Genomic DNA, 18,422 nt, shown 5'->3' with positions numbered 1-18,422 from the left:
ACCAATGCTAAATTAGTACAACAGAAAGAATCGGTAAAAACCACTAATATTAATGCTGTTGCCACTTCACTGGATCCCCTCAGACTTCTTTACCGCCTAATAGGCGGGTGACGATGAGGAAGATGAAGTTAATGTTCCGCTCCTACGGCCACAGTCGCCTTTGTTAACTTTCCGGTGTTAGCCCAAGCACGTGAGCGGTCGAAGAGGCAGCGCTCTTGAAAAAACTGTTTCGATAAAAAAAAATCAAACGGGCTCGGTGTGGTTTTCAGCCGCTACAACCCCCTTGTCCACAATGCGACGAGCACCACCTCAAGTCTAATCATAGAAATCGAAACGTAGAGAAGAGAAAGGGGGGAAGATCAACAGGTCACGCGATTGAAGGGCCAATTAACACAAATATTTTTCCAGGCATGCCGAGAAGCGTTTGCCGTGTTAATTTGTTAGTCAAATGTGTAATGGAAGAGTGGAAGGGAAGGGACGAACGAAAGAAGGGAAGAAAAATCTGAAAAGTCAAATGTTCTGCCTGCCAACAGCAACTACACCCACTGGGACGCACACGGTACAACAAATAAAAGAGAGACAAGAGACCGATACTTAATCAAGCAACCTCCTTTTTGTTTCTTTTCTACGCTTAATTATAAAGGGGCGTATGTTTCGATAGCCTTTGTCCGCTGGCAAAAAAGAAACTACCACTTTTGATTCCTAGTTTATACGTGTCTACTCTCCCCTCCTTCCCCTATCATTGTACAAGAGGTAGGGAAGATTTGCCGCAACAACTGGGAACAACAGTGACGATGCTGGTAGAATATAGAGACAGCGGCACAGAACAGCAAAAGTGATACACGTATAAAACAGCAGGGGTGCCAGACTCAGCCACCCTTACCCTTCTGTAAAGAAATTCTCTGGGTTTCCACAAACTGTTGCCAGCGGCGTGATTCATCAGCAAACCGAGAGCATTCTGCATCCAACTCCTCCCGAAGCATCTGCAATGCTGCCTCACGGTTTCCAGTAGACGTCTGTACGGTGGTAGTAGTAGGAACAGAAGTGGGATAAAGGGAAGTGGGAGGAGTCACGCCGCTAAGGGGTCCCATTTCTGTTGCTGGTTTGGAAGGCCGCTCAAAAGTAGACAGAGGCGCTACTGTCGAGTGGGGTTGACACGTGCTGGATGGTGGCTGCGTAAAAGACAATGTATCACTCACGCCTCTCGTGGGGCCGCTCCCTGGAGACCACATGTCACGGACGGAAGACATTTGGACAGTCGATTCGTTTGGCTGCGGCAGCGTGGTGGTGGGGAGATTGGGAGCGGTGGGCACTGTAACGGTGCCGGCAGTCGCAACTTTTACGACCGCTTGGTGAGCATCGCGCCGCAGCTGCTCAATATAAGTTTGTAGCTCCGCTAATCGATGAACACTGGCGCGGTGTTGTTGTTCAATAGCGTCACAGCGGCTTTTCCAGCGCTGCAGTTCCTCCTCGTTTACCGCCCTCGAAGGAGAAGAGGAAGTAGCGGAAGGGTTAGCACCACAAGCGTTCACCGCACGATCGTTGCCGCGACTGGGGAGGTTTTCAGTTCGTGGTGGGGCCGGTGGTGGCATTGAACAACTCAGCTCGCTAGACTTGATCCCCGATCCATCGCGTCGGAGGTCGGGTACCTTTGATTCCTCCTCGTTTCCACCTGAAACGGCTGGGACGCTCAGTTTCTGACTTTCATGTTTCCCTGATCCTTCTGTTAACATCAACGACGGTGCATCCGCGGTGCAGAGCCTGCTTTTTAATTTCCTGCATTGTGACTCCGCAGCTTCAGCACGTCGAACTTCCGCCTCCCTCGAAAGAAGAACGTGATGCAGGAGTGCCCGGTGCTGCGGGTCCAGAGAGTCGCTGAAGTATCTGTCGACCCAAGCCCTCATGCTCCCCTGTGAAACTTCTGTCTGTGGGGATCCCGCTGTAGTCAGTGGCGTCATGCCTGCTGGCGGTTTAGGATGCGGTGACGGTTCCGCTGAACACTGTTCATACGCGGCCAACACCTCTTCTGGAAATGAGTTTTTACCGTACACCGGCCGCGCTGAGGTCTGCATCGACTCCTGGGAAACATCACCGAAGGACTGCCCTGGAGGAGGCACGGAAGCGGAAGCGGAGACAGACGGAGATGAAACAGGAAGAGAGGATGCTACCAGACTGCGGGCTTGTTCTAGGGTCTCTTTCTCATTCACGGCGTCATACAAGGCCTCCATGATCTCTCGGTCTTCCTGGTGCAGGCGGGAAAGTAAAGAAAGAATCCTCTCCTGGTTGTGACTTCGAGCGTGCGCCTCTTCCTCCTCTACTCTGCCCTTTGTATGAAGCTCTCCACTCACTTGCTGCTCCAGCAAACGTACGTACGCATCCGCTTTCTCTAACAGCAATTTCTCACGCAGGGCGTTAATAACTTCAGTTGGTGACGGTTCCATCGTTGCTGTCGTTGCTTTTGTGTTAGAAACATATCGTCCTGCTGAACCTTGTTCGTGAGACTCCGACGCTCCTGACCGCGATGTCGGAGACGTCACCTCCGCTGAGAGAGTAGCAGGGCCGTTAGTGCTAGTCGAGGATGATTGCTGCAACTGCTTCCCCGCAAGGGACCCCGAAGATCCCTTTGGAAACGAACGCGAAGGGTCGGCGACGTCCTCTGTTTGTATAGCAACCGAAAGGGCAAGCGCTCGCTGGGTGGATGCCGATGTTACCAACGGTGTGCACTGCACCGAGCGCTCTACAACGGACTTTAAAGGCGATGTGTCGGTTGCTGCATCCCTTGGACTAACCCCAACAGGACGCTGAGACACCTCACGGTTGACGTGGGGATACACAGTAACGGACGGAGGTTGGGAATAACCCTCCGTTGCTGTCTCTGTTGCGGTCCGATGCTGCCTATCTGTCGGTAGAAGCGACGACGATCGAGTCCGCATGGCAGAAGTACGGGTAGACTCGGTAGCACTATGTGTTTTTGGCACGGTAGCAGCTCGCTTCCGTTCCCTGAATACCCTTTTGGCACTTTCCAACGTTGAACCTGCGCTACGCGAGGGAGTGTCAGGCTCACTCTCGGGGTCGTTTTCCCACTCTCGTGCCTTTGCTGGTACTGCAACCATCTGCGCGTTCCGGAGTAAAGCATGTAGCAACTTTGATGATTTGGCAGGTTTGAGCACATTTTGAGTTCCCCTAAGAGTCGGCACGTCGTACGTTCGTGGAGCTGGTGAAGAGGAATTGATGCGCCCATCCGCCACGGTGGGAGAGCCATCAGCCTGTTGCTGAATACAATCAGCACGTACCTCACTCACTGACGGTGTTGCCGCTTGTCCCTTTTCGCTGCCTTTCCCATTTAAACATCCCGCATACACATTGGAGCCTTCCTTTGGCTCATGGTAGCTGTGATGGTAACCTTGACAGCAACTGCAGCAGCACGGGACGGCCCGACTGTGCTGCGCAGCACCTCCCGTTATATCTACTTCTATGTCCTCCAGCCGTTGCACCAGCCACGACCGCGCGGCGCCACTGAGAGTGACTATGGAGCTATTGCCGTTGTTGCCCTGCTTGTTGATATGATTTGAAGCGGTCGCCACTTCGGTGTCATCCCTACCTCCTCCCTCATCATGCTGATGGCGCGGCACGCAGGTGCAATGTGGTCTACTGTAGTCACAATTCACAACGCAGCTTTGGGCGGCCCTACCGCGCGCCTCCATGCGATGCTGCAATCGACGTAATGCTGCCACGTCCATGTGTCCCGCCGCAAGTGAATTAAGCGGAGTGCACACGACTAAGAGAGTCGACGAAAGAACTTTTAAAAAATTAAAGAGGAGGCCCCCAAAGGCCGAGACGGTGAGTAATATATGTCTATCGATCTACTTAATCTATGTACCCGTCTATCACTCCTACGAGATGTAATAGTAGACGGTTGAAGTACGTTTCTCTCCCCCTTCTTTTGTTAAGTACGCGCGTGGGTGTCTGTGATAACACAATGAAAAGGGGAGGCGTGTGCCAACGACAGCAACGTGTCACTATTTCCCCTTCGTTTAGAGTATCTCTAGGCTCCTATAATTCCTCACAGTGGTCCTGTAATGATACACTATGGTTGGCCCCTAAATGTCATTGTAATGTTTGCATTGTTGTTTTCGCGATGGTGTGTTGAGTTTTTTCAACCATCGCACACACGTTGCAATGAGTAGTATGAGTTGTCAAGAAAAAAAAAGTGGAAAAAGTGTGTTATAGTAGTGAACGACAGCTCCGCTATTTATATATATATATGTGTGTGTGTATGTCTGTGATGGGAGAAGCCAAACAGTAGCACAGGGGCACAAACGAAGTAATGAGAAAGTAGCTCACCAAAGTGTTGGTCGGTTTTGTTTTTCTTTTTTCTGCTCCCCTCGGAGTCATAGATACGTACCAGAAACCGAAAAAAAGAACATGACGGCAGCGGCGACGAGGAGAGAAACAGGAAATGGAGGGGTTCCTTTGCAGTGCGCATCTCTGGAAAGAGGAATTCTCTCGCTCCCTTCCTCTCTTTGCGCCTTCGTGTGTGCCTTCACTTTCCCGCTCTTTCCCTTAAAAACGAGTCCCGTCCCTCGGCCGCAGGAACACTCACTCATTTGATCGCTCCGTCCTTTTGCTTCCCGGTCTCGCCTTCGCGGCCGCAGCTTTCACAAGCACATCGTCCGTATTCATTGCCTCTGGAAGAATTACGTAACGGATTTTACTGCCACAAACCATATACGTCTCAGCCATTTCGGGATTTTTCCCCTTTGCCGTTATCTTCACATGACGCATGTATGTATTCATGTTGGCTTCCACGAATGTTATTTCCCCGGTGACAATGGTCGAGTTCATCATCTCAATCTCAACTTGCGTCCCACGCAGCTGCTGAAGAAAGCCGATGAGCGTCGAGGACTCCGCCGCGGGCATTGCACTGATTCAAGTAAAGAGTAAGTACAAGCACGCCAAATAAAGGGAAGAGAAACAGCAAGTGAAAGATCACGAACTGACTCCCGTTTCTCCCTCCTTTCACTAAAATAGATGTAATTATACGCCACCAACGTACCCTCCCGCGTGCCAATATGCTTGTTTGGTAATTCAAGCCAGCCAACAAGACGCTCACTCACTAACTAACCGATTGGATAAATTCCTTCTCCGGTCGGCCTTTGCTTATTACCAGCGCCTTTATTATTATTATTATTCGTCTTCCTTTCCCTTTCCTAGGTGTTGTTCCTTAATGTTTCCCGTTTGTTTGCACAAGTGGATAACCGTTGTGAAGCGAGTCACCACCGTACACAAAGAAAAAGGGGTGTGTGATAATGTTGGTTTAAAAAAAAGAGGATGAAGAACAACAATGATTAGCTGGATTAACAAAAGGACGAATCGCAATAAGAGGTGAAATAATATACAGACAATGTGTACGCCAAGCACAAAACCGCACGCACACATGCATACGTACATACACAATGCACATGCACTAGAAAAGAGCACAAAAAAGGTAGAGAAAGAAGCGGCTACGATGTCAAAGGGAAGTATGCATGAACAAGGAAACGTTCGAACACTCAAAAGAAAAAACAATACAAACAATACCAAAAGTGGATCATGCCGCCTTGCCGCTACACCACACGTTGTATATATGAGGTTTAGTTAATACATCCCCCCCCCTTCCCCTTTACAACAAAAAAAATGAAACGAAAGGCACAAGACCAGTGTCCGTTCGCGCATTTTCTACAAACCAACTTGTTGTCGTTGTCGTTCCTTCCTTTTCTCCTCCGTAGAATACCGCTCCCCTCTCCACACACACCACAGTTTCAATTCTTTCCTTCTTATTCGAAGAAAGGGGCGAAATGGTAATAGGAAAGAGGATTGCAACACATGTTCCGCGCCTTCCATCAACCCTTACGCTTCGCACAAAAATATGATTAACCCTTTATATTTAATCGGACACTTCACTCTTATTTTTTTCTTTCTTTTGCCTTCTTTCCATCCTCTGGAAACATGCCAAAGACATAGCTAGGGCGCTGAAGGTATTATTTTAAACCAGTCCGCAAAACGCACGCGTCCGCCTGTACTCGTGTGTAATATGCGCTACACTGGTGCTTATTAGTACATATATATATATATACAAGTACGCACACGCCCATGGGCGGGTTTGCCAAAAAATGCACAAACGATTATTTGCGCGCATGTGCGTGTGTAACAAAGTGTAATCCAAAACAGAGTGAACTTAAAACCGGATGTACGACCATAGGGAGCCCTCACCCACTCCTCTCATCTCATCATTCGTATAAATTTATTAAAAGGCGCCCCTACACGCTCCTGATTCTCAGTCAATTATCATAGCCCATTTCCAACGATTCCCACCGCTCCGACCGTTGCTTCATTTCTGCCACAGCTATGGTCAGAACAGTATCACAACATTGAAACGGGACTATACCCCCCTTAGTTCTGTTATTTCTCTCCATCCCCGGTCCTACCTGTTTTTCTTTATCATTATTTTTCTTTTTTTTTTGCAATCCTCAGCATTACACCCATCGTTCAATTCCCTTCCCTCCTTTCTTGTCTACCATTCCCGTTTGACTTCCGCCATTCATCGACCACATTCGCGCGGGAGATGGCAGAGGGAAGCGTGTGGCACTTTTACGCCTTTCGCTTACACACACGCACACAGCGCGATGATCAATCACTGCATACCTGTATTCCGTTCAGGTCAATGAAGTAACTGCGTGTTTGTGTACGTATGTGTTCGGATGGGGAGGTGCTTAGATAAATAAACAAATAAGTGATGTATACCGACCCCAAAATTTTAAAAAGAAAGAAAGAAAGGAGGGGAAGCTTAAATATAAAGCGCTAAACACAGGCACATACACAAGTGAGCACAGACCCCTAAACATGTACGTATCGGGATGTATGTGTGTTCACCTTGTCCTCTATTGCACAATTTGGAGAACAAGTCCACAAAACAGCAGCAAAGCCAAGATGCCATCTGATGATTCATCACTCCTTTTCACAATCACTTGCCTACTTGGCATCCACAGTGTCATCATTCCCATTTTCTACAACAACGCCACTGCTTTTTACCTCCAACCGCTCCTCCACCACAGTGCTAACGGGGCCGCAACTTGACATAGCACATACACCGCTGGGGTGCCTGTCAGCTGCGAATAGGAGTATCACCATGGGAACGAGCCCTATGACGCTGCAGCAGAACACGGCGCGGATGCCATACTTCAGGTCGCCCATCCACTGTGCGATGGAACCACACACCAGTGGGCCGCTGAAGTTCCCAACTAAGTTGTACACCATCTGTGCAAGCGCGGCACCTGCGGGTCGTTGGGTATCGGGAAGGGAAGCCATCACTCGGCCGCTTCCAGATGGCACAACTGCCCCACCGCAGAAAAGCATCAGCGACATGAGCACAAGAAGTGCGCTGGTGCTTCCAGCGAAAATACATAAGACACTGAAAAAAGCGGCCCCGGCACCCCATGCGGTGGTGAATATCATAACCCGCCGCGTGTTTTGTTGGTAACCCCCAAGTCGATCGAGAAGCACACCGCCGGTGATCACACCGCCGATGGGAGATGCCACAATCGCCGTACCGAAGCCAACCATGATGGTTTTCATGGAAGCATTGAAAGGCTCCGCGTGAAGGTACTGTGTCATGAAGTTTTGTAAACCCGATACAACAAAGTAGAGGGAGCACATAGCAAGTACGCTGCAAGTGTACTCAATGTTACCAAGGAGCACAGCTGCGGTCTTCCATATATGCAGTACGGCATCACATGCCGAACTAACGAGATTTCTGGCCCCGCTTGACCTGTCAAACACATTTTCGTTTCCCCGTCTCACTGCCGATTCTGTACCGTTGGTTGGCAAACCGTTCCCTCCGTGCCCGATGCCTAGCGATCCTTGAACGTTACTCTTCCTGCTGCTGTTTCTGTCAACAGATCGGTGATCGACACGTAAGAAATATACAATCACCGGAACGGTAAAGATGCACTTGGAGTAAAAAGCCCACTCCCAGCTTATCCGTGTGTATGAAGGAAGGATGGCACCGCACAGATATCCGCCAAGAACACCCACGGGTACTCCTGCATTGTGCAACGCCATCCAAACGGACTGCCGGTCGCGCGGGGCGAAGTCATCAACCCATACGGGAACATATACGAAAATGAACGATAACGTTACACCTATGAGAAACCGCGACACCATGGAGATGACATACACCGTAACAGTCGCGAAGCAGAAGGTAAAAAATATGTGAAGGACGAGCACTCGAATTAGTACGATTTTTGCGCTGTACTGAGAAAAGAGATGACCCGCCAGCGGGCAGCCAACCATACATCCCAAAAATACGCTTGCGCTAAGCGCTCCTTGCTCCAAATTCGTGAGACCCCATTCATCAGCAATGCCATTTTCAGCTCCAACAGCAGCACTGAAGGCCCCTGAATCGTACGAACCAATGATTTTGAGAAGTGTGAACATCACCATATTGCGCCATAGTAAAGTGCTGTCAGGCACTTCGTCTGAAACAATCAGGGATTGTCGGGTAGTGTCAGAGTAGTTCTTTTGAAACTCCAACACGTATACATCGCTATCATCGGCAACTTCACGGCGCTTCGCCATTGTGGCGCAGCGAAACAGCAAGAAACTGCTCCTATGCTTAGCTGAAAGCAAATGTATATATGGAAAATTTCCCACAGACGGTTACTTGCTTTTTGTATACACGTTAGCTTTTCTTTTCCTCCCGCGTTGTTATGGGGCAGCGGCGCAGCGGCTGACACCACCTAGGCTATCACCACTCCGAGCCACGTTGTCTGAAATTGTAGAGAACAATGTATGGGCTGCTCTTCCCCCTTTGTGTTTCCGGAGTTGTCTCGGGTTTCAGGGGAGAATTGTATGAGGTTATTAAACGATGAGCTTTGCTTCTAGTACGACCAGTGAGAGCGGAGGCGAAGCGGTGTGGCGTCCCTAATACTCTACTGATGTAGGAAAACGAACAGAAAAGGCAAACAAGAGAGCTCTGTGAGAAAGGGAGGACACATACAGAGGGGAGTACGCTGCTCCTGATGAAAATCAGCACCAACGCAAGAATTCTTTGTTTGTGAAGGAAGGATGAGGCAACCCTGCTAGTGCGCCCCTCCCCCTCCACTACTTCCACTCATAAACAACGTGAAACCACATGCAAAACAATTCCCCGTCACTACGCTAAAGTGATAGCTAGAAACCAACAACAGGAGGTGTTCCCTCTGTGGCCGCCAACCATAGAGAGTGTGCCAACGTAACGTCCTAACCACCGTAGCCAGTCGTTTTCCTCCTTCGTTGCATCCATGTATTCCCCCTCCATTTAGCTGCTACGCCACTTATGTTCCCGTGGTGTAGAAGTGTATGGAGTGGGATCCATGGCCCGCTCACCCGGGTCTGCCGCCTCACGCTGTGCACCAAGCCGATAAAATTTAGGTCCTCTAAACACGGGACCACCCCTCTTCTTCTCGTAGCGCCAGTCAATATCGCCAGTTTCTTTATCACGCACATGAAATGCGCCATCCATGAAGTAATCCGTGCTTCCGTCAGCATCGAGGTCGTGCACAGTGCCGTTGTTGAGACCCCATTGGAAACTGTAGAGAATGTTATTTCCTTTCTGCAGAATCTGTTTGTCTGTCTCATTACCCGCAGCCATTTCACCAGCACCCTGCCTAGAATACTTGCGACCGAGGACAAGGTTCAGCGGGAAGGTTCGGGCATACGCGGGATCATAAGTTTTCACGGCATCTAAACGAGCCTGGTGAACAGTGCGGAACGGGTCCTCGTACGTGTCGGCGTTGATTGCCTTCCACAGTTCTTCCTTCCGTAATTTTTGCGATGGTTGTGCGCTGCTGTTACTATCAGCACTCTTAGCACACGAGGTAGAAGTTGATACAGTGCCAAGGCCAGAGGAGACACCCTGGGAAGTGGTTCCTTCACTGCTAATGGAAAGTCCGTCCTCGACACCCACCTCCTCGTAAAAGCCGAAAACGTTGACCTGACGCTCCTCATCACTCTTCTGACGCTGCAACATTTCACGTCCCTCCCGCTCCTCGACATCATGCTTAAAGTGAGCAATCATGTCCAACATCTCTGACTTCCGTTTGAGGATGTCCTCACATTCTTTCAGTTCATACTCAGCTTGCCGCTTTGCATTGGCATCGAGTTGTCGTTCCTTCAGTGCGGTGAGAACGTCCGCGCTCTCCTTTCCTTGTGCGCGAAGTTCCGCTGCCTCACGTAGCAGCTGCCGTCTCTTTTCACGCTCTGTACGCATTCTCTCTTCCTTCATTGCCTGGTGAGCCTCAATGAGTTGCTCACGCTGACCCTCAAGCTCCATGGCTGCCTTAAAACGAACTTGTGCCTGGTGAACTCGTTCTACATAACTCCGTTGCAGTTCCGACCGGCGGGACTCGTCCAATCTAGCACTTTGATCAAGAAGTTGCTTATAAACCTCAGCGGCCTCATCTAGCTTCTGTATGTACTCTTCATCCTTCGCTGCCTGCAGTTCGGCCCAGTGCTGCTGGCCAGCCACACCATATTTGGCTTTCACCTCACGTTCGATTTCCATCATGTTGAGTTTCAGATCGTGGTAGCGGTTAACCTCCTCGTCCAAAACTTCAGGTAGTTCAGCTGCCTGCAGTTCTTCTTGGATGGCACGACGACCAACGGGTCCTGCAAACCGCAATTCTCGCTTCGTCTCGTACACCCATCGCATGTGATCGTTTGGTTCTCCGCGCAACGCCGCAGAAATCTCCTGTGCAGCCGTCTCCTGACGGGCTGAATCGCCACTGCGATAATCAGAATCGATTTGTGCCCAAACGTCACGCAACCACGCCAGACGCTCCGTTACGGCACTACTCATCTCACGTAGCGTTTCTGCCGTAAACTTCGCTCCACTCGACTTCAGTCGCCGCTTCACGGCGTTTTGAATCTCTGCTTTGTGCAGCTTCGCGGCGGCGGCGTAGCCCCGCTCGACACGTTGGTCAAAGGCCTCGTAGTTCTCCTTTCGCCTCCGCTCCTTGACATAAGCGTCAAACGCGGGATCTTCTTTTGACTGCCATCCATTCATGGAGGAGAACTGCTCCGCCAGGCGGAGTCGGCCCAAATTGATTCCGCTCGACAGAAACAGAGCACGCGTTGGCCCCGTCATAACTGGGCACTTAGTTCAACAGAGGAGACAAATGCGCACAATGAGAAAAGAGAACAGATGTATGAGGGGTAGTTGATGCAGGACCTCAAACAAAAATGTAGAACGTCGCTGGGGAGTGAACAAATTGAAAAGGGCTACAACAATGCCACATGAAGGCAGGTACATGTTGGGGGATGGAGGGGGGAAACGAACAAGAGGGGGAAAAAACTGGCCGCTGGAGTGCCGGTTACACGACCTTTCCTCCGAAAGACATTTTCAACCTCACTTTTTTTCCTATTTGTACCCGCAGGAGTCCAAAACTAAAACGCCTGTAACGAATTTTTTTTTCATTTCTCAGCATCTGAATTTTGTCTTGACAACACGTATGAAATGGGGTATTGCCGGTGGTGGCGAACGGGGTCAGGAACTTGAGGGAGAACCACATGACGGTCTCCGTAACCGAAAGACGTGACGAATAGACAAACATATCGAGAACAAATGGACAGACTTTAATGATAGTTTTAAGTATAAACGGCCAAATTTACCCTATTAAGTGGATGAATGGGAAACAAGGCATACATGCACAAGAAAAAAAGGATAAAACACACATCGAGGGTTTCGGGCAGTCGTGTTCATAACACAAGCGCGGATAACATCTGTCTTCATTGACATCATTCAACGTGGTTTCGTCACTCTCACTTATCCCTTACTCTACTTTTCTCCTCCTCTCCATTCCTCTTACATCCTCTTGTCGCCAATCAACCTTTCTTTCTCTCGTACTCGGTAAACTTACATCTTTCGGTGTCAAGCCGCCAAGTACCCACCGACAGTGAAATGACAGCAGGATATGTACGTTTTGGGGGGAAGCAAGTCATTCATAGCACGCAGGTACCCGCGCTTATTGTCTGCTTCCCATCGTTTGCTCTTTCGATTTCCTTTTGTCCCCAGTTATCAATAGACCACACTTCCTTTAATTTTCTCCCTGCCCCCTACTTACATTTCCTTCACTTTGAACTGTATCTGTCGTCTCTCTCCGTTCCGATTCATATACTAGCGCTTCACTTCTCACTCTTAACTTTGCCGCGCGTTCCAGAACCACTGCTTCGTAAATAAAGTTCCGGTTAAAGTATGAGATTTTTTAAAAAAAGGAAAGTAAAACAAACCGAAACAACAAAATATGTAATAACGTTGAAAATCATTTGATGTGTATTTAGAAAACTCCACTACCCACAAGGTCCATCAAGCGTATTTGAAGCGTGCACGTCACAAAGAAATGACATGTACTATATATTAACATGTAAGACTGTGCAAATATGATATGATTCATGTGTTCATATATATATATATATATATATATATATATAAGCCCGAAGAGGGAGCCAAGGAATTACTTACACGGTGCTCCGCCTTAGCCACTGCACTACAAGCGACATGTACTCAGACACGGTTTCCATCATTCCATTGGCTACGGAAAACACTTCCCCGCATCTGGGCACGTTCACAACTCGATGGAGGGGGATGAAAAGGGTGGAAAGACCGGAAAAGAAAACAAACAAAAAACCGATGAATAAAAGAGAGATGTAAAACGCACGCTGCGATACACCGTTGAAAGCAACGGATAAGAAAGGGTAGGAAGGGCCGAAAGTCACTCACAGATACATTGTCTGCATTATGTACAGGATGACGCCAGAGAAGTGTACAACAATAAAGGAACAACGCGTAACAAGGGAGGAAAGATGAATCCCAGCATTCCCTCTTCAGCCTCCAACAAAACAACTGCTTTATTTCAACTCTCAGAGAGACCAACCAATAAAGTGCGATCCCTTCACAAGAAAAGAAGGCATCACACAATATTGCGTGAAGGACAGTACGTAGAACTGTAGGTGCTGAGGAACGGGTAATACTTCTTGCATCCATGGTTGCACAACGAAAAAAGGGGGGATTACAACTCACACCTTACGGCAGTGACGCATCCCACCGGGCTTGGTACTCCTCACGTGTCTTCGCGACAGTAGATGTCTGTGGGGGAGGTACCCACGTGTCGGTTCCCAATTCCTCCGCAACAGCAGCGATTTCCTTCACCTCCTCCTCAGACAAATCAACCGTTCTCATGGTGGGTCGAATCACCCCATAGCCCATCACTGCCGTCAGTAGGGCGATCTCCTGCAAAAGTGGAGCCTGATACCTCCCCGCCAGTGAGAAAAAGTGTAATGCGGTGTCGTAGTTCACCTCCTCCCGCGCAAGAATGGTTTCGCAATATGCCTGTAGGGGCGCCACATCCAGAAGACGAGATCCCAGCATCGTGGCAAAGACTGACTCACGCGGAATTTGCAATTGACGTGTGTACAAGAAGCAGAGCACTGGCTGCACGGCCAAGTATGGCATCGGCACGGGCCCAACAACTATCCCACGGCGTGACTTGGAGGCTGCGTACCGTCCTGCCGCGCACAGTTTGGCGGAAACGGATCCCATTTGGAAGGCCATCTTTTCACCGGTGAGTAAAGGCCGAAGTAAGTCCTTGAAGAAGGAGTTGGAGGCAGTCAGAATGAACGGATGAAGAGAACACGATACCTGCTGTTTTGTGTGTGGGTCAACAAAGAGAACTGTTGCAGTAGCCCCACGGGAGGTTTCCAACAAATGCAACAGATCCTCCTGAAGTTGCTCGCCGCATCTCTCCCTTGCTTCTCTTAGCTCCTTGATGTTACCCGAGGAGAGTGCATTGCAGAGCGCATGGAGAAGGGGTAACTCATAGACTTCCGCCGCGCGCATAAGTGACTGTACCGTTCGGACTTCTTCCTGAGCTGCGGTTTTCTGTAGGTCCTCCCTCCCCCTATTAGACACGTTATCGTCATCCAGTTCTGCGAGCATACTGAGGTGCATGTCCCCCCAATAGATATAATCTAGTAAACACTGCAACTGGTTTGCCGTGAGAGAGACTGATAGGCCCTGGACACGGGAATTCCCTTCCGTGTAATACGCAGTGACATGCGCCTGATTGGGCTCCTCATCACAACCGGCGCGATTACAAGAGCCCACAGTGGGATTATCGGCGTTACCGCTCTCCGCTAACCCAGGGTTGCATGCAAAATTAACCAGTTGGGACGACGCATCTGCAATTGGGGAGATGATAGACTTCGCAACGCTTGTCCGGCAGCGCAGAACATCCTCCCAAAACTTTGGAGCCCGTTGCTGCACCAAAGCACGATGCACGCCAAATGGCTTGTTGGCCACAGTGTCAACTTCTACATCACCATCCCAGCTGCGTGGAAGGATATACGCGTCATACGTGACAAAGTCGCCACTCTCTCGCACAGAACGCATCATGGAAATAGCGCCTTCTTTGTTGCCTGCAGAGGAAGAGGGAACCATTGTAGAGTCTGTCGCAAAGTAACCATCTGCCGCAAGAAAACGTACCATCGTATTGGAGGGCGGTTCGCATCCGCAGATGCCACCAAACACGTGCACAAACCCCCCACTGAAGGCCGCACCAAACGATTTTCTGTTTGGAACCACTGCCGCCGCGTTCCCCATTGCCAGTGGGAACCATGAGACAGAACCCAACTTGTTTTCACTTTCAAGAGCCAGTACCGCAACAAAGTTTCGGCATCTTCTAGAGACTAAGCTACGGCGGTCGCTAGCGCTGCAACCCCCAACCGCAAGCAAGCAACCGCCGCAGGCAAATAAATGATGCTTTTCTCGTGGATGAGCATCCGCTGTACTTCCATCGTGCAATCTTATCCATCGCCCTTCCTTGAGATTGAGTGCCCATGTGTCAGCTAATGTAACACTGTCACCGTCAACACCTCCGTTAATAAACATAGTGGAATCCATAATACACGCCGCATGATGGAACCGCACAGTGGGGCGCGTAGGCGGTAGTTCAACGGCATTCTCACTTTCCTGCCTTTCTGAGGCACATGGCCCCGCACTCCCCGGTGCTTTGGCCTCATCACTCACTGTGTTTTCCTTCCCAGCTTGAATGCGTTTCTTCCATTTACCACTGGTCAACGAAAAAACGTAAACATCAGTGGAGGCCATGCACGTGACGGCATCGCCCCGTGACCCACTCTGATTGCGCTTGAGTGCTCGTCCACCGAAAATGTACAACCGGCCGTCACGATGTAACATTGAATGTCCAAAACGAGGTGTGGGTTCATTCTTGCTTGTGCTATTGCTGGCACTGGTGCCGATGCCTCTGTACTCCCACAGGCATTTCCACTCATGAGTCCATGTATCAAAGCGATAAATGTCACCGAGGATAATTGTTCCACGGGCAGTTGTCCCCCCACTAACGTACAGCCAGCGGTCCTCAGCGGCACACGCAGCATGATTTGTACGGGGTGCCGGACCTACACCATCAGCAACAAACACGGGGTCCCACACGACGTGATGAGCGTCATATTCAAAAAGGTCCGACGTATCACCTTCCTTTAAGTCCATTCCACCAAATAGCACGAGCTTGTGTCCTTGCACAGCCGTTAAAGTATGGCCCCAACGCGCCCGGGGTACAATACCTCCAGGACAAATATGTCTCGCACACATGATGGGCAAAAAGTTGGGTTCCCTGTAACTATCCTTAACGTCACCCCCCTCCCCCGCAGTCGGTGAGGTTGCAGAATTATTCGCTGCACCGCCTCGTGCAGAACTCTCCGCACAACACAAAAGCCTTCGCACTTCGTTGGGCGACATCGGCCGTTGGGGCATGCCCTCACCATCCCCAGTGAGGTTAGGCAGTAGCAGAAACCCTTTACGCAACGTGTCTGCGCCAGACATGGTTAATTCATCCCGTATGCTGCAGACAACAGGCGGGGTGATGGGTGGAAGTCGCTCATAAAGAGGAACAACTGTTCGTCTACTCTCCGTAACACTGGCGTACGTTGAGAAACCCACACGCCCCACGGCTTTGGGTTTCGTCTTTTCTTCTGAGATTAGCTGCTTGTCCTCTCCACTTTTTGTGACAGACATAACCACGGGGTCGCTGACAATGTCCCTCAACTCGCCTAGAAGGGCTTCGACTTCACTAGCGCTAACTTCATTCCACATCGAGACTCAGCGTATGTGGCAATTGCTATCCGGAAAATGGAAAGGAATCAAAGAGTTAGTAATATATATATATATATATGTATGCTTTAGAATACCTTGAACAAAAACGCAGACGCACTTCCTAAATACAGTGACTATTTTGTCACCTGCGGGGCCCTTTACCTGGCCCTTTGATTCACTTGTAACACTTCCCTCTTTTTTTTTTCGCTGTTCACTTCGCCCCCGCCACTACCACGGGAAAGAGCCTTCCCAAACCCTACAGTTACGTTAAGAGGGGCAGCGAAATAAAAGAAAGCTTGAAATAAATAGAAGAGATTAATGTGCCATCCGACTTAGATCATTTCCCTCCTCTTCGTGTAGCAGAAAAGAGAAAACAGAAGGCAATAACGAAAAAAGAGGGAACGGTATACGTGCCGTGCTCATTTCTTTTTTTAAAAAAATCTTCATCCCATCCCCTTGCCCCCATTTATTAAGCTGGAGTGTGCGACTTCTTCCGCACGTCCGCAGGTTTGGCGAAAAAGTTACACGTCGTCGACCATAAGATGTACGCGCATTATTTCCATTAGGTTAACTTGGCCCTCCAACACACAAAAGCCTTTCGTGCTTCGTTGCTTCGGCGAACGTGATTACTGAGAGGACCACCGTCACAGGGATTAGTGCCGCACTGGGCATCGCCCGAATGAGTGCGGAACGCACGCGCCCCTGCAAAACCTACCGGCCTTCACCCTCGCCCAATAAACTGCAGAACTTGAATTTACCCGGCTCCAACTCCATTGCCTGGGTTGCCCTCCTCACACCCCTGCCATCCGAGAATTCCACTACAACACGCGGCCCCACCAATAAAATGTTTCTCATCTCACCAAAGTGCCACAATTCTTTCCATATGTCCTCTGTGGTGACATTCTTCCCACACGTCGTCCTCACAGCACACGAAAGTATTGCCGTGTTAGACGTTATCCGTGCGCTGCTGACTGATGTGAAAGCATCTACAAGGTCGTCCACATTACTCAGCACAGGGACACCAACTGATTTGCTCCCAGCTCCAACCCCAACTGCAACGGAAGGTGTTATGTCAGTAGGCGGCCACGGTTGGTTCTGCTGCGCCGCTGGAAGTGACGAGACAACAGTTGGAGGCGCCGCATCATCAGGCCATGGTGGAGGGGTCCGCATTATTTCAGCACCCCCGTAAGAAAATTCGGGTGCAACTCCGGGGCTTGGTAACGGTACCGGGTACATTCTCACACAAACATCGTCAATCAAAAGGTTAGGCGTGGCGGCTTGTAAGCACTTAGAGGCGGCCACCGAACTTTCGAATTCCACCACAAATTCAGTGCCATTCGCCAAAAAATTAAACGACTGCAAAGGGCCAAAACAGATTAAAAACTCTGTAAGACGCTGTTTGTTGATAGAAGCCCCAAAGGGGTAACGACCCAAGAGTCTCTTGAAAACGTTAGACGGATCGTGCCAGTTTGTTGTGTTATTCCCATGGAAGGACCGTTGCGTAGGCTGCTCCTCCCTCCTTCTATTATTGTACGGCCTTTCTTCATAGTGGCGATGCTTCCCGCTACTTCGAGAGGAGTTCGACTGTCGCGACACGTTGCTCCTTCCATTTGAGCAGCAGGAGGAAGATGAGCCCATGTCAGAACTGTAGGACTGACTCGAACTGCGCCGGTACCTTTTCCTTCGGTGATTAGAATAACCGCTCTCGCTAAGATCACTTTCATCCACAGGTTGCATCCTCTGAAGTTGTTCTTTAAGGAATTCACTGCGCCTGGAGCGCGTGTTCACGCCATACATCGCATCGGGTGCAATGTCAAGCGAGTCCTGCTGGTGTGCCTTTGAGAGGTGCGTTACTATGGCGGCGATGGGGACTTGATGTGTAGGGTTTAGTGGACAGCGCATGTAACCCTCAGCGAGAGGCTGTCGCTCCGCACGGATTTGCAACAATTGATGCATTTTCTGTGCAAATGACGAAGAAGGTGCCGGTACTCCCTCTGCCATTACTCTTGATTTATTTTCTTTTTCCCTTCTTCCTTGTTGTCAAAGAGTGAGACAAAAAGTTCAAGAAAAAAGATACACACATGTGTATATGTCTAGTGTTCTTTCATCTTCACATCAAAGAGCGTACAAACAGTTGGATTTAAACTTAGCTTTCCGAAAGGCTGTTCACCTTCGGCTTGTGTCCATTCGCGGCGGCGAACCCGGTGCCTGGAGGATGTGAACGATTCCGAATCCA

At 49.7% G+C, this 18,422-nt stretch overlaps 6 protein-coding genes across 6 annotated transcripts, besides 2 other annotated features; all 6 read right to left on the bottom strand.

Annotated features, from left to right (window-relative positions):
• Positions 1 to 18,422: part of a sequence feature (sequence corresponds to BAC RPCI93-13M20) that runs on past both edges of the window.
• On the bottom strand, positions 870 to 3,740 carry Tb927.7.3130 (hypothetical protein, conserved; the record flags this gene model as incomplete). Its single annotated transcript, XM_840843.1, has 1 exon — positions 870 to 3,740. The coding sequence occupies one exon, from the start codon at positions 3,738 to 3,740 to the stop codon at positions 870 to 872; it is 2,871 nt and encodes a 956-aa protein (XP_845936.1).
• Positions 4,600 to 4,920, bottom strand: Tb927.7.3120 (small nuclear ribonucleoprotein SmD1; the record flags this gene model as incomplete). The annotated part of the gene is made up of 1 exon (XM_840842.1): positions 4,600 to 4,920. The coding sequence occupies one exon, from the start codon at positions 4,918 to 4,920 to the stop codon at positions 4,600 to 4,602; it is 321 nt and encodes a 106-aa protein (XP_845935.1).
• Positions 7,012 to 8,616, bottom strand: Tb927.7.3110 (transporter protein, putative; the record flags this gene model as incomplete). Its single annotated transcript, XM_840841.1, has 1 exon — positions 7,012 to 8,616. One exon carries the CDS (start codon positions 8,614 to 8,616, stop codon positions 7,012 to 7,014), a length of 1,605 nt encoding a protein of 534 aa, XP_845934.1.
• Positions 9,338 to 11,164, bottom strand: Tb927.7.3100 (hypothetical protein, conserved; the record flags this gene model as incomplete). Its single annotated transcript, XM_840840.1, has 1 exon — positions 9,338 to 11,164. One exon carries the CDS (start codon positions 11,162 to 11,164, stop codon positions 9,338 to 9,340), a length of 1,827 nt encoding a protein of 608 aa, XP_845933.1.
• Positions 12,477 to 12,507: a microsatellite.
• On the bottom strand, positions 13,100 to 16,186 carry Tb927.7.3090 (hypothetical protein, conserved; the record flags this gene model as incomplete). Its single annotated transcript, XM_840839.1, has 1 exon — positions 13,100 to 16,186. One exon carries the CDS (start codon positions 16,184 to 16,186, stop codon positions 13,100 to 13,102), a length of 3,087 nt encoding a protein of 1,028 aa, XP_845932.1.
• On the bottom strand, positions 16,898 to 18,187 carry Tb927.7.3080 (hypothetical protein, conserved; the record flags this gene model as incomplete). Its single annotated transcript, XM_840838.1, has 1 exon — positions 16,898 to 18,187. One exon carries the CDS (start codon positions 18,185 to 18,187, stop codon positions 16,898 to 16,900), a length of 1,290 nt encoding a protein of 429 aa, XP_845931.1.

Source organism: Trypanosoma brucei, chromosome 7 (genome assembly GCF_000002445.2).
Source record: "Trypanosoma brucei brucei TREU927 chromosome 7, complete sequence".
Classification (NCBI taxonomy): Eukaryota; Euglenozoa; class Kinetoplastea; order Trypanosomatida; family Trypanosomatidae; genus Trypanosoma; species Trypanosoma brucei.
Note: the sequence above shows the minus strand (reverse complement) of the source record. Positions and strands in the feature narration are given on the sequence as shown.